Raw genomic sequence first — 15,926 nt, 5'->3', positions numbered from 1 at the left:
ACTAGACTGTCAAATTTCTGAACACTTTCTAATTAACATTTTAGTTTTTGTTTGCGTTATCATGTGTAGCAGACACAAGATCAGATATTATAAGCGTGCAAATTATAAATGTAAATTATTATGTCTGTTTGCGCTCTTTTATTTGAATCTTTAAAATCTTTTCGTGATTTTTCGAACGATCATTTGACATTTAGATTTATTGCGAAATCAACAATAATAGAAAAAAAAATTGTACTAAGCTGTTCGCATGGCCTTACCTTGTGAGTGCATCCTGTAAGTGTCGTTAATTATTTTAATTTTCTTCAAAGCAAGCAGTTCTGCTGAAAAAAATCAAATTTACGACAAATAAAAGAAAGAAGAAATAATTAAAAAAAAGAAGAAAATTTAGAAAGTATGATCACATGTTGGAACATTAAATTGGACGTCTTATGCAAAATTATGTTACAAATTATGGCTACTGGAGCCTAAAAATGTCATATCGGATATAAGATATATATGGGAGCTATATCTAAATCTGAACCGATTTTGAAAAAGTTATGTTCACATATTGGAACATTAAATAGAACGTCAAGTGTAAAATTTTGTAAATATCGCGCCAATTTTTAAATATCAGTCTCCTAGAGCCTAAAAATGTCATATATGATGAAAGATATATATATATATAGTGTCGTGGACCCCGGAGGGTCCGAACTGTCTCAGCGGAGAAAGGGGACATAGTGTGCTGGCGGGCGCTGGCTGTTGGCGTTAGAGCTCCGGCTGTGGCTCAGTCTGGGGCGCGGTTCTTGCCAACACACCATGTCCAGAGACAGCTGACAAAAAAACTAAATTGAAACCAGCTCTGGATGGGATAACAACACAGGGTCATACTTACTTTACGGCAGGCACGTTATTCGCCTTCTTACTCGCACTTACCGCTATGGATTCGCTCTTCAGGGGGCACTGAGACATCCTACAGTGCCCTGGACGGCCCACCCCAACCATGGTATCCGTTGTCCAACAGTTTTGGATACCCCAGAATCGTCTCCCCGTTCCCCCTCTACAGCATGGTGCACTACCCCTTCCTTACCTTAATGATCTACTCTTCCATAGCGAAATGAGAATACTAAGCCAAGTGGAATTTCATTTCTACGTTATAAAAGGTATGTATGGGCTTTATTTAGAGGTTACATCCTCTGATTTTGATTCTATACGTTAAATTAACATTGATCAAAATATTTAAATGTTAAAGAAAGCTTTATAATTACTGCAATTTACAAAAACAAAAAAAACGCAATTTTAAGGCAATGCAAAGTAAGAAATTCAATTAATTAGATAAAGATTAAAACAAATCAAACTTCTAAAATCAATCCAAAAGGACTTAAAAAAAAAATAAAAAAATTACAATATATATATATAACTGTTTTTTTTTCTTTTCAGAAAAGTGCCTTTGTTGCGTCTGTCAGATCGCCGGACTGGAATGCTTCGACGACGGCTCCCCTGGATAGCAAGACAATTTGGTAGCGGAGGTGCCCTGGATCTCCCTTTTTATGTTCTTGGTAAGTATGTATAGGTAGTTCGTGTAATGTCTTACCCTCAATAAAAATATATAATTTCTTGTTTTTCTTTTTTTTTCTTTTAGCCAACCTGCAGGGACAACATTAAACGACCAAAGGGTCTTTTATTTAAAGTGTATTCCTAGTGCCCTAGAATGAGCTCACCCTACTTCCTAGGTTGTATCGTCCGTTCAATCACCGGACTGCAGATATGAAACCCAATGTCTACCCTGTTTGCTGCCTAAGTTATTCTGTTTTCTTTTTTTTTTTATTTCTTATATTTTTATTCCAGGATGTGTGTCAAGCTAAGTTTCTCTGTGTATCGTTCTAAGTATTGAACATATAAAAAGGAGCATACATCGGCCTACCTTGGCACCTACGGGCTGCTGGTGCAAAATTCCCTCGGGGACACTGGAGCAGATGGCGGCGGTGGAACCAATGATGAAGCTGGAGATGCTGATGAGATGATGATGTTGTTGAGGATGGAAATGTTGACGTTGCCGTGGATGACGATGGTTAAAATTGCAGTAGAGGTGGGTATTTATTATTTGACAAAAAGTTTTTGTTGTTCTGTTTAGTCTTTGCTATGTTTTATTCGTGGCTCAAATTAACGTTCTTTTTCAAAGCTTTTTATATTTCACAGGATCTTTTTTCCTTAGCATTAATTAGCACTAATAAGTTTATTTAGCTTTAAGTTGATCTAAAGTAACTTCAGCTTTTTTACTACAAAAGCTAGTCTTTATTCCTTTCACAAAAAAAAGGAACATTTATTTGCTTTTAAATAAAAAACTTTATGCCTTCGGCATCACATATTCTGATTTGTTTTTTTTTTCTTTTGTTTGTCAAGCTCACAATCAAAGGTTTGTAGAACACAACATAACCTTTTCCTTTTTTTAAAGTTTTCTCTCTTTTTGAAACACCACTTTCAACACTCTTGAGTACACCACCTCTTACTGCTTGCACGGCTCCATCCAAAAAGAACTCGTCATCTTCCCTTTACTGTCCATCATGGTTCCCCCAAGCCATCATGTCCACCGAGGAACCATCATAAAATTTTGTTTTCCAAAATAGCAAAAACAAACAACATATGGTTTCCTCGATTTTCATTGTAGTAGTTACCTTTGTATGTGGAGGTAACATATGCTGGTATCGCAGGGTTGCATTCACCAGCTGCCATAAAAAAAACAGACTGTTCAAACCCAGATGTCGCTCTTCTCTAATCAGACATAGGGTGACACGCTACAAACCCAATCATCCTTTAGACGTCACCGTCATAGGATGGGAGGGAAAAACAAATTTTTGTCATGTATATAATAACATAACGTGTGAACGTAGCATTAGTCAAACCTATCTCAGTGGGTGTAGCCTCCTTAAGAAAAAGTAATTCTTCTCCAATAAATGTACCTTGGGCTATAAGTATACCTTGAGTCGAGTAGTACCTATCCGGTACTCGACCAACCAGTTATACCTTCCTTAGACATACCTTGATCAAATTAATTATATCACTAAAGCGGACGGACGGAAAAAATATGCTGAATAAGCATTTAAATTAAAAGGTAAGTAAAAGTGGTAAAACTAAATATTGTGAAATAAAAACGAAAAAAAATAAAATAAAATAAGCATATAAAAATGCTTTGGATAAAAAAATTACAAGGTGCGTCCAAAAAAAAACCAAAAAAAGTGCGGTAAACTTTACGCGTGTGCGTGTGTGTGTGTATAGAAATGAATGGACGAGTAACTACGCCAAAAAAAACTTAATAAAAAAACTCTACTTGCCTAACAAAACGCAATAAAAATGAAATGTAAATAAACAAAAGTGTAATGTATAGAAAATTATATGCCGGCCGTGGAGGAATTCCCATGAAAAAGTGAATTATAAGATAAAAATTGTTATACGGTGCTGTGTGTGTGTGAATGGAACCAAACGGCAGTAAACCAAAATAACAGGCACCGGCCAGTAAATAATGCCGGACAAAGAATCAATAGGAAAAAAAAGGTAAAAACCTAAATTTTTAATAACCAACAGTGAAAATTGGCAGAAAAATAAATTTAAGTGGTTATGTACAAATCATATGTGGTTTGCAAAACGTAACCTACAAAAAAACTAACTAACAAAAATTCAACCAAAAAAAAAACGGTTTAATTTGATGTGCAAGTGTGTGTGACTTTAAGTGCGTATTACTTTACGGTATCCCTACCATCATCTGTAAACCACTCAAATCATGAATGGAGGTGGGGGTGCTAAAACCAAACTGAGTGCCAAGACAAATTACTCCGCAAAAGTGAAGTGTGAGAAACCAACAAAAACAATTGCGGAAAATGTGTGTGTGTCATGTGCCTAATGTAATGCAAACATAGAACAGGTGTTAACACTCTCTTCTTCTTGTGATTTAAACAGATCGAAAGAAACCGAACGATAATGAAATGCTGTGAATCATTTATAAGTTCAATGAACGCAAAGTGAAAGTGTTGTGAGAAAGTTAAAGTAAAATCAAGGTAAAATCTCAACTTGGAAAACGGGAAAAAAAATAAAAGAAAATTTATAAAAATTGTGTAAACACAAAAAAAATTAAAGGAAATGGAAAATTAGAAATTTTCGAAATAAAAATAAAAAAACTCTACCAAAGAAAATTTTCGGAACCAAAGCTAAAATGTTTGAATGAAATTAATGTGAAACAAAAGAATTATTTCAGTGAAAATACATACACCAAAGTTAAAAATGTAAAAAAAACAATATAAACAAAATTGAAGTCTATTTTCGTTTGGTCAAATAAGTGAAAATAACAAGCCGCTAATTTAAATCAGAAAAATTTTAAATGACAAAAAAAAACAAGAATCTAAAAAAAACTACGAAGCTCCCAAAGATAAAAATACAATGAGATTCAAAAGCAAAAATTCCTCAAAATTCTAAACTTCAAACAAAAAAAATAAAAACAAAAATTCCTCTAAAAAAATTAAAAATATCAAACCAAAGGAAAATCTTAAAATAATAAATAATTTTAGAAAAAAAAATTGCATTTTGACTAAACAAACTTTCTTCTTGGTTCTCTTTCCAGATGCTGCAACGACACCAAACTCGCATCGGCCGCTTCGCTTGAGAGCACGGACCATACCAGACGTGGACCAGCGACATAATGTGCCCAGGGCAGATGAACTGGTAATTGTCAAATAAATAATACGCCACGGCGTATTCTTTATTACTCCTCTCAGCCCCCTACTTGCACTCACCACGGCATCCCTCGCCCCATGTCCAAGATGCCATAGCGATAGAAAGACGGGTCGGCCCGACATACACCGAGGTCGTCAAGAGGCTCTACCGTGGTTGAGTGATCTCCTGGGGCCGGCATCGAAAGATGACAATCTCTCGTCCGGACAAAACGCCTTCCGCCGCAACTCGCGCTCCATGTCCAAGATGCCATAGTGATAGAAAGACGGGTCACCCACTGCGAGGTTGACAGCGAGCTCTCCGGCGGTCGAGGCACCCCAGATAGGCAGAGAGAAATGGCACTACCTCGTTCTAACCCCTGTGCACATTACACCACTGGAACACTCCTGGCGGCCCCGCACTCGCGACTGCGTAAGACCACGAGTTTCATCGCTCTCAGTCCCCGACGGATAATTCAGGTAAGTATAAGGTAAGTATAAAGTTCCAATCCTCTAGGTCCATTTACTCATCGTACACACACACACGTCCTTCACCGCCTGTTGACCATGGGATGTAACTTGCAAGGAATTTTATGGAAGCAATTCAACTGACCATCTATAGACGGTTTCGCCTAAACTGCCGCCCAAGGCGAACAAAAAAAAAAAATCTAAGTTTAACCCAGAAACTGCGTGCCTGCCAAAACTAAAGCTAAGTATCCTTAAATCTAAAATTAAAAGATAATTCAAATTCTAATTCATTTCAATACTTATCCTACAGCCTACTATTCTATTGCCTTACCTCTACTATCCTTGGATTCCTAAGGAGGATTTGGAAAGTACCATAAACCAGGTAAGTGATTGCTACTTCCTCATCAAAGGTGTCGCCGTAGTATAGCGATCTATCATCGTTATGCCTATTGCTTAAGATCCTTCGCGTGGTATACCCCTATTGTCCTGCCTTTCAAGTCTTCAATCTCGTAAAGACATCTTCCCACCGGGCGTACAATCCGACATCTCAAATACTTTTTGTTGAGTTTGGCATTAACGCCCTTACTAAAATCGCTCAATTGGTGATTTCGACGGTATACCTCTTGACCCGGGAAGAATCGAACCGCTCTAGCCCTTGTATTATACTTAACGGCCCTGCCTGTATAGGCCTTCGATATGTTCTTTCGAAGCTGTTCCCTTACGAGTTCCAATTGGGTAGCCTTAGGCAAAGCGGCATACTCCGGGTCCTTCATGACATCTAACTGGCGAGCCAACCTGTACACGCTTCCATGAGTTACCATATTTGTTCCAAATAGAGCAAAATATGGTGTCATACCCGTGGAAGCATGTACCGAAGATCGCAGGGCACATTCGATGGCCGAGATATTCTGGTCCCACTCCTTCTGATCTTCCTGCAAATAGGACCTTATTGCTGCCAGTATAGATTGGTTCACTCGCTCCGAAGCGTTAGCCTGGGGCGAGTAAAGACCTGTCCTGAAATGGGTGACCCCATAGGCTTCGAGGAAAGCAGTAAAATCCTTGCTCGTGAACTGCTTACCGTTATCAGACATCAGGGTCTCAGGCACGCCAAACTTATGGAAAACCTCTGTCGTCAAGAACCGGATTACGTTGCGCGATGTGGCCCTCCTTATGGTCCAAGGCGTTATTTCCTTCAATCTCAATTCAGAATTTAATTCATTCTCCAATTCATTCTTAATCCTATCCTTATTCTCTAAAATAGTTACTCCAGCGGAGTCCTGCTCCACATGATCGGCTACTACTGGGGGTGCATCGGTTTCGGGCGCGTTTCCCCCTCTCTCGGGCCCGCTTGTCGGTTTCCCTGACACCGCGGACATTTGGGTTTCACCACGTTCTCCATCCCGCACCCATAGCAAAACAGTTTCCTTGTGGTGGATGGGCAGTCCACAAAACCGTGGCCCTTCTCCCGGCAGTTCCAACAGATATAATTGGACTGCCTACTGATGGCTTCTATTTCCAGTTCCGGCTCCTCTTGGTCATATTCCAGCTCATTTACTCTAGGGGCAAATTGCTGGCGGTGTGCCTGAGCGAACTGCCTTTGATTTGCTAGCAGCAACTCCGCCTTCCTACACTCCTCTCTGAAGTGCTGCAACCCATACATTCTTATCGGAAAGACCAGCGCCGCCATTGCCTGTTTGAGATTGCCTTTCATCATCTCCACCATCATCTCCTCCCTCATGGGCTCCCGTTGCTGGTGGCGAAGGCGCAGCATAGCGTTACAGAAGTCCTCGAACGACTCGTGGGACCCTTGCCTTCGGTCCATCATCCTCCTCTGTATATCGAAGTCGCTCTCGAACTTCCGAAACTGCGCCAGGAATGCCTGTTTCAATTCCGGATAACTGCGAATGTACCCCAACCTCCTCTGCATCCAGTACCACTCCTCCGCCGGTCCCTCCAGCAGCTGTGGGAACTTCACCAGCACCTCATCCCACTCACACCGATAATCCTCCCGAAGCTGTTCTATACGGAACATAAAATCCTCGGCGCTCATCGACTTCGTGGTGCCATCAAACTTCACCCGCCATTTCTCCACATCTATTCTTCTAATGGCCTGACGATTCGGAATAGGCGAAACTTGCGGGTAATGTGGCGCCGGCGCGTTTACAGCATTCGGAAGATATGTGTCTCTGTCACCCAGGTGGTACTGCTCCGGTGGTGGATGAGGGGATGGCCACCCATCCGGTGGTCTCTGCGGGGCGTCTACGGCTGGAAAGGTTTGGTACTGATTCATTGTTGGCTCTCGGTACTCGCTGCCTCTCGGAATTCGATTCGATGGTGGTATCTGCTGGCCTACGGCCGTGTGTGGCTGCGCTGGTTGTGCGGTCGCTGTCTGTGGGACGCCTGTGCCCATCGGAACATTTAAGTGGGCCAAGCTCTGCTGTACAAGCTGGGGTACCAGCTGCCTCAACTTCTCATCGAGTAATCTGATGAGCTCTAACTGTCCCACACCAATGGCCGAATCTATGACCGCGTTTAGGGAACCTCCTTCTCGTGGAGCTTGGTAAAGCGCCTGGCGTGCAGCATTCGTCTCCCGGTTCTCTCTACGTTCTCTCTGGACCGTCTGAGCTGTCAAGCTGCTGAACTCCGGCGTGTCCGGAGTTATACGTACGTCCGACATATCCGATACCGACAAGGCTGGACTGGAAACCGCGGACGTGACCATCATGGGGGTGACTGTTGCTGTTGTTGTGGCCATTGCCATTGCCGAGGCTGCTGCTGTGGTCGTAATGGCTGTCGCCATGTTGGTTACTGTGGTTGTTGTTGTTGCCATAGCCGATGTGGTCGGATCAGGAACCTCACTAGTGTAACTATTTGCTCTGGTATTGACCATTAAACCTACTCCAACCTATAACCTATACTACTAATTAAACTTGATGACAATTCCAAATTACCAAATTCAGCCAACTCAAACTCTAAATACACTAATTATGTCTTCTTCTTTAAACGCAGATATGAAAACCAAAATTCACAAACAAGGTAGAAAGTGTAGTGCATATATCCTACTATAAGGTGGGGAACAAGTGAGAGAAGAGCAAATCTAAGCGGATAAGCGAAGCATTCTAAGTTTCCAAATAGGACTTCTCCAAACGTATCCGGAAACTGCTTTCTCTGCCGTAATGTATTGTATGACCCTGAGATGCTGTAGTATATTGGTATTACGTTTGCTACCTACGGACATAACCACACGGCTGTTGTTGAAAACATAAAGATAAACCCAACAACGTCTCATGTGCTTTGGCTCATGGGTATGATTGTATTAAGCGGACGGACAGGTAAGCAAAAGTAATTTGGGCTATTGCAGTTAACTATTGTATATAATGGCATCTCCTTCTCTCCTCAGGCCCGTCGCAAACGAAATGCGGATACCAAAATCCTTAAACTTCGTGACTTACGGGAGTTAAAGATTAGTAAAACACCGTGCCACATCCTGCATCTAACCAGCTTCCAGTCACCACCAGTTTGGCACGCGATCCAAGCTTTTGAAAACTTACGATCGGGACTCAATCCGGTAACCGAAATCCGATCAGTTGCTGGCTGTGGCGATAAAATGATGCGGTCAACCCGATAACTCGGGCCCCATGTTGCGGGCGCCATTCTTGTCGTGGACCCCGGAGGGTCCGAACTGCCTCAGCGGAGAAAGGGGACATAGTGTGCTGGCGGGCGCTGGCTGTTGGCGTTAGAGCTCCGGCTGTGGCTCAGTCTGGGGCGCGGTTCTTGCCAACACACCATGTCCAGAGACAGCTGACAAAAAAACTAAATTGAAACCAGCTCTGGATGGGATAACAACACAGGGTCATACTTACTTTACGGCCGGCACGTTATTCGCCTTCTTACTCGCACTTACCGCTATGGATTCGCTCTTCAGGGGGCACTGAGACATCCTACAGTGCCCTGGACGGCCCACCCCAACCATGGTATCCGTTGTCCAACAGTTTTGGATACCCCAGAATCGTCTCCCCGTTCCCCCTCTACAGCATGGTGCACTACCCCTTCCTTACCTTAATGATCTACTCTTCCATAGCGAAATGAGAATACTAAGCCAAGTGGAATTTCATTTCTACGTTATAAAAGGTATGTATGGGCTTTATTTAGAGGTTACATCCTCTGATTTTGATTCTATACGTTAAATTAACATTGATCAAAATATTTAAATGTTAAAGAAAGCTTTATAATTACTGCAATTTACAAAAACAAAAAAAACGCAATTTTAAGGCAATGCAAAGTAAGAAATTCAATTAATTAGATAAAGATTAAAACAAATCAAACTTCTAAAATCAATCCAAAAGGACTTAAAAAAAAAATAAAAAAATTACAATATATATATATAACTGTTTTTTTTTCTTTTCAGAAAAGTGCCTTTGTTGCGTCTGTCAGATCGCCGGACTGGAATGCTTCGACGACGGCTCCCCTGGATAGCAAGACAATTTGGTAGCGGAGGTGCCCTGGATCTCCCTTTTTATGTTCTTGGTAAGTATGTATAGGTAGTTCGTGTAATGTCTTACCCTCAATAAAAATATATAATTTCTTGTTTTTCTTTTTTTTTCTTTTAGCCAACCTGCAGGGACAACATTAAACGACCAAAGGGTCTTTTATTTAAAGTGTATTCCTAGTGCCCTAGAATGAGCTCACCCTACTTCCTAGGTTGTATCGTCCGTTCAATCACCGGACTGCAGATATGAAACCCAATGTCTACCCTGTTTGCTGCCTAAGTTATTCTGTTTTCTTTTTTTTTTTATTTCTTATATTTTTATTCCAGGATGTGTGTCAAGCTAAGTTTCTCTGTGTATCGTTCTAAGTATTGAACATATAAAAAGGAGCATACATCGGCCTACCTTGGCACCTACGGGCTGCTGGTGCAAAATTCCCTCGGGGACACTGGAGCAGATGGCGGCGGTGGAACCAATGATGAAGCTGGAGATGCTGATGAGATGATGATGTTGTTGAGGATGGAAATGTTGACGTTGCCGTGGATGACGATGGTTAAAATTGCAGTAGAGGTGGGTATTTATTATTTGACAAAAAGTTTTTGTTGTTCTGTTTAGTCTTTGCTATGTTTTATTCGTGGCTCAAATTAACGTTCTTTTTCAAAGCTTTTTATATTTCACAGGATCTTTTTTCCTTAGCATTAATTAGCACTAATAAGTTTATTTAGCTTTAAGTTGATCTAAAGTAACTTCAGCTTTTTTACTACAAAAGCTAGTCTTTATTCCTTTCACAAAAAAAAGGAACATTTATTTGCTTTTAAATAAAAAACTTTATGCCTTCGGCATCACATATTCTGATTTGTTTTTTTTTTCTTTTGTTTGTCAAGCTCACAATCAAAGGTTTGTAGAACACAACATAACCTTTTCCTTTTTTTAAAGTTTTCTCTCTTTTTGAAACACCACTTTCAACACTCTTGAGTACACCACCTCTTACTGCTTGCACGGCTCCATCCAAAAAGAACTCGTCATCTTCCCTTTACTGTCCATCATGGTTCCCCCAAGCCATCATGTCCACCGAGGAACCATCATAAAATTTTGTTTTCCAAAATAGCAAAAACAAACAACATATGGTTTCCTCGATTTTCATTGTAGTAGTTACCTTTGTATGTGGAGGTAACATATGCTGGTATCGCAGGGTTGCATTCACCAGCTGCCATAAAAAAAACAGACTGTTCAAACCCAGATGTCGCTCTTCTCTAATCAGACATAGGGTGACACGCTACAATAGGAGCTTTATTTAAAACTGAACCGATTTGATAAAATTATGCACACATATCGGAACATTAAATACAATGTTTTGTGCAAAATTTTGTAAAGATCGAGCCAAAATTATGCCTACTAGAGCCTAAAAATGTCATATCGGATGATTGATATGATACGGAAGATATGTCTAAAACTGAACCGATTTTGTTCAAAATCAATAGCGTTTGTTTTTGGGCCAAAAAAGTGACTTGTGCAATATTTTACGATAAACTGAAAACAAATACGGCATATGCTAAGTATGGCCGGGTCGAATCTTGGGAACCTGCCACCATGTGTTCTGCTAAAAATTATACAAAATAAATTTAGTTGAAGGGCAAAATTTTATTCTACATACCAAACTTCTGTCAAACCAGCTAAAATTGAAGCTTGTACGAACCGAACAAAGGTGGCCGAGAGACAGAAATTAACAAAAATTGCGGCTTCCAGGGGCACAAGAAGTGAAATCGGGAGATCGGTTTATATCAGAGCTATATCAGGCTATAGACCGATTGAGGATGTACTTTGCACAGTTGGCAGAAGTCATAACAGAACACTACATGCAATATTTGAGCCAAATCGGACAAAAATTGGGGTTTTCAGGGGCTCAAGAAATCAAATTGGGAGATCGGTTTATATGGGAGCTATATCAGGTAATAGACCGATCCCGACCGTACTTAGCACAGTTGTTGAAAGTTATAATGGAACACTACATGTAAAATTTCAGCCAAATCTGGCAAAAATTGCGATTTCCAGGGCTCTAGAAGTAAAATTGGGATATCGGTTTATATGGGAGCTATATCTTAATCTGAACCGATATGGCCTATTTTCGATTCCCAACGACCTGCATTAATACAAAGTATCTGTGCAAAATTTCATGCGGCTAGCTTTACGCGTTCGACCAATGTCGTGATTTCGACGAACGGACGGACATGGCTAAATCGACTCAGAACGTCGAGACGATCAAGAATATAAATGCTTAATGAGGTCTTAGACAAATTCGACAAATTTCGAGGTGTTGCTGACGAAATGACTATATTAGTGTACCCCATCCTATGTTGGTGGGTACAAAAATTTTAAGTCAAGAGGATATTATTTAAGATACCTGGTTTTTTCGAAGAAACTTATTAGAATTGTATATAGTTTACGTTTTTGCTATACGATTTTTAATTTTTTTCATACATACAAATCAACCCGGTCTAATATACATATTTAAAATGAAAGTAAGAAATACCAATCTTAGCACTTGACATACAATATCACGAAATTTACATCCACATGTGTTATCTTTCTTACTCGGCGCCGTTTTCCAATATAATAAAAAAAATTTTCTGCTAATTTCATTCAGTTAGACATTCCCTCATTAATTATGAAAAAATCTTTATAAAAGTATTTTGTTTTCATTGAGGTTTTCACCGTGAAAAATTTGTGTTTTCAACTGTGAAAAACAAATATGTACCAGCCTTTACACCTTTTCAGGGTAACATATTTCACGATCAATTTGTTTTACTTAAAAATTTTAGTTAAATTAATTATATTTTATACAGAGATAAAAAATAACGCTTTAAATTTTTGTTTAATATATTTTTTTGTCAAGTGACGCCAAAAGTGAAATTTCTTTCCAAGATGAAGCTTATAGAGTCGTTGGAGAATCTTGAATTGGAACCAGATATATCCCACGAATCCCTGCGAATGAAATTGAAGTCTCTAGTGTCGCCAAGTTTTGGTGGAGTAGGAGGGTAAAATATGCTTTAGAAGGCTATTGACCAAATCGACAAAAAGATGAAAAGGACCCCAGCTATTCTAATTTAGGAAATGTGAGGAAGAAAGTGAAGAATGGACGAAGAAAGCAGCAGAGGCCAAATGTTGATGTTTTCTGAAAATGCTGGACAAAATCAATGAGGCTCCCAACACGAAGCGATTGGAAATTTATTAACAATGTTATAGGCATCGGCTACCTCACAGAGTCATGTGGAAAGAAGAGAATAATAAGGCTTTTATTAAAGAACTAGGTAGTGAATGTCTTGGGCCGTCTGCTAACGTTTCAACTTCGACATGGGGGTTTGAGAGAAACTTTTTAACCTAACGTAGTTCATTAACGCTATCGACCTATTTAAAGAAAAGCTTGTTTTGAGAGCACACAATTTTCTCTGTTATTTCAGTCCTCTTTGAACTACGTCGCAATGTGTTGCCAATTTGAAAATCCTTGGAAATAATCCTGTAACTTTAAAACGCGTAGAGATCTGGACACGAAACTTAACATTTAATGTTGATGTGTTTCCAATAAGTATGCAAAATTTAGGGTTCCTAGTGGGCTGATCCAAAGGGCTTGAAAGTTGGTCACCTCGAGCATATCAAATTTTGAATTGCTTGCCAAAGAGTAATTTTTGAGCCAATTGGCTTGATTCTCTTTTTAAAAGATAGAGATCGTAGAACCCTAAAAAAACGTGCTTAAATTTCTAGTGTATCTCTAACGGTTTATAAGTAATTGGCGCAGAGGTTAACATTGTTGCCTGTGACGCTGTACACTTGAGTTCGAATCCTGGCGAAAATATCAGAAAAATGTTTTCAGTGGTGGTTTTCCCCTTCTAATGCTGGCGAAATTTGTGGGGTACTATGCTATACATAGAAGTCATGTAAAAACTTCTGTAGCATTCCGGCACGCCATTTGGATTCGGCTTTAAAAAGCAGCTTAATTTGCATCGGACAGGAATGTTCACGGGCAAATTTGCAATATGCATATCAATGCATTTCTAATAGCAACGAAAATTTAGTTTAAGGTGCATACCACCACAAAAAAACAAACAAACCTATTGTTATCGGTCAAACAAATTGGAGAATACGTCTTTAAATGTGATGAGAGCATTCATATCTTTATTTGGAATATACTGCCATTTTGTTAGGCAAGGTGTCACCCTGTTTAAATATGTATCTTATTTCCACCTGTATTTACTGACCATAAATTTCTTAGAAACTAATTTCGGAAATTGTAGATGGATTAAACGATATTGATATTTTAACATAATGGAAGTTTTAAGACAATTGAGTAATACGTTTTGGTCACCAAATGTTTGGCTTCCGCCAAATGTTACATGGTCGGATATAGCTCCAGGTTCCAGGGATGACGTGCACCATGCTGATTACAAGGATCTTATATGGCCTTTGCCTCTGGCTGGAATTATTATGCTTATCAGATATTCTGTTGAAAGGTAACAAATGACCAATATAAGTAATAAAATATTGCAAAAAGGTATTAGTGAAGCATGCATATGCGTATAAATATGCTACTTACTTGTGATTCGAAAAACTAACACACACACATAGTTCTAAGCATGTACCGGCCTTCACGTTCTTCTCGTTCACGCCCATTACTATTTGTATGCACATATGTACATAAATATATGTGCGTAAGCACGAACTTTGAACATGATATCAGACATTTTTTGAAGCGTCTCCCAAATTTGGAAACATGGGACCATATTTAACAGTTTCCTATTCTATAACCTACACCATAAAGTTTGCACAACGTATTATAATGAGTTGTCCTGATAAAAAAAAGGCCTTACACTTTTTACCAACGAGAACAAATGCGACGGTCATGTCAATTTGTATTACCTATCACTTACATTTGCTGATATAGCCCATAAAAGGGAAGTGTCGACATGAGGTTACTTTTGGGAGGTTTCACCATATATGTATGTATATATATATGTATGTATATATGAGGGAGTGTCCTGGCAAATTCACTGTACAATTGTATAAGTATTGTATATATATATATATATATATATATATATATAAATATATATATATTTATATATATATATATATATATATATATATATATATATATATATATATATATATATATATATATATATATATATATATATATACAATACTTATACAATTGTACAGTGAATTTGCCAGGACACTCCCTCAGTCGACCACCCTCAGAAAGGAGACCAATAATCACTGGTTAGCTAAACGAAATTCATTTTAAATTTGGGTTAAAGAATCCTATAATTAATTCTGTTTCAATTTGAAAAATTTTAGTTAAGTAGAGTCCAGATCGGGTCATAGGTTATAACTGTTACATAGACTGAACTTTCAATTAATATCTTAAGCTCATCACAGGATCATATTTCAGGCGCTTACAATGAAATTGGAGGCAGAGCTTTGTATTGAAACGTTGTATATATTTGTGCCAAATATGGTCCAAAATTGAAATTTAGTTACCATCAGCCTACTACAGCCTTCTACTTAGACCATCAGCCAATTATTTTATCAAAGAATGGACGGTCCATCAGTATCTATAGGACAAACTGGCAACAGATAGTTGGAATAATTAGAAGATTAGTGGTGGTGCTGGAAGTTTTTGCGTTTGTCTGCTTTTGTTTAATTGTCATATCAAATAGCAGTTTTAATTACTCCTATTGAATAAGTGTAAATATCATCAGAGGGTCTGTGCAATTAAATTTAGCATTTGAATCAGCATTCATTTTTCCAATTAAGCCGAAATGCTCGCAAACCCAAAAAAGGTTTTGGTCCCGCACTGCATCATCACACCTGCATGGACTGCAATCCTATGACAGCCGATTGTACGTACTGGATTGACCCACAACACACTGCTGCAACAACAATAACACATTTTGAATTTTATAATGTTTTAAGCTAAAAACATTTCCCCCTCGCAAATATATTCGTATGCGGATGAGTATTATGTATTGGTTGCGTGTGTATGTGTTATGATTTGTATAAAAACAATTACAAATCTCCCAATTCGTTTGTAGTTTTTCATAGCAAAGTTATTTATACTAATTTGAATTCGTAATTCCGTCCTGTCTACTTGCATCTTAACCTGAAACTTCATTTCCAGTTATATTAATATAGAACAGTTGTCAAATTTTATTGTGTGATGTAGCCTTAACTGTAATAGGATGTAAATTTACCCACGAACATTCCAATAAGGAACAGGGGGAAACCGATTTAAGTTTCA

The 15,926-nt window shown here is 38.9% G+C and overlaps 1 protein-coding gene and 1 long non-coding RNA gene across 2 annotated transcripts in view; both read left to right on the top strand.

Moving 5' to 3' along the window:
* Nucleotides 1–671: 671 nt before the first annotated feature.
* On the top strand, nt 672–2,344 carry LOC131997345 (uncharacterized). The gene is made up of 3 exons (XR_009398205.1): nt 672–1,139; nt 1,417–1,535; nt 1,619–2,344. It is a non-coding gene; the product is annotated as an uncharacterized LOC131997345 (long non-coding RNA).
* Nucleotides 2,345–13,845: 11,501 nt separating this feature from the next.
* Nucleotides 13,846–15,926, top strand: part of LOC106081429 (ceramide synthase 5) — a 27,862-nt gene continuing 25,781 nt past the window's right edge. The window contains exon 1 of the mRNA XM_059368207.1: nt 13,846–14,136. Coding sequence (XP_059224190.1) covers nt 13,952–14,136 — 185 coding nt within the window. The 5' untranslated portion in view covers nt 13,846–13,951. The remainder of the gene's footprint in view (nt 14,137–15,926) is intronic.

Source organism: Stomoxys calcitrans, chromosome 4, assembly GCF_963082655.1.
Source record: "Stomoxys calcitrans chromosome 4, idStoCalc2.1, whole genome shotgun sequence".
NCBI classification, from domain to species: domain Eukaryota; kingdom Metazoa; phylum Arthropoda; class Insecta; order Diptera; family Muscidae; genus Stomoxys; species Stomoxys calcitrans.
Note: the sequence above shows the minus strand (reverse complement) of the source record. Positions and strands in the feature narration are given on the sequence as shown.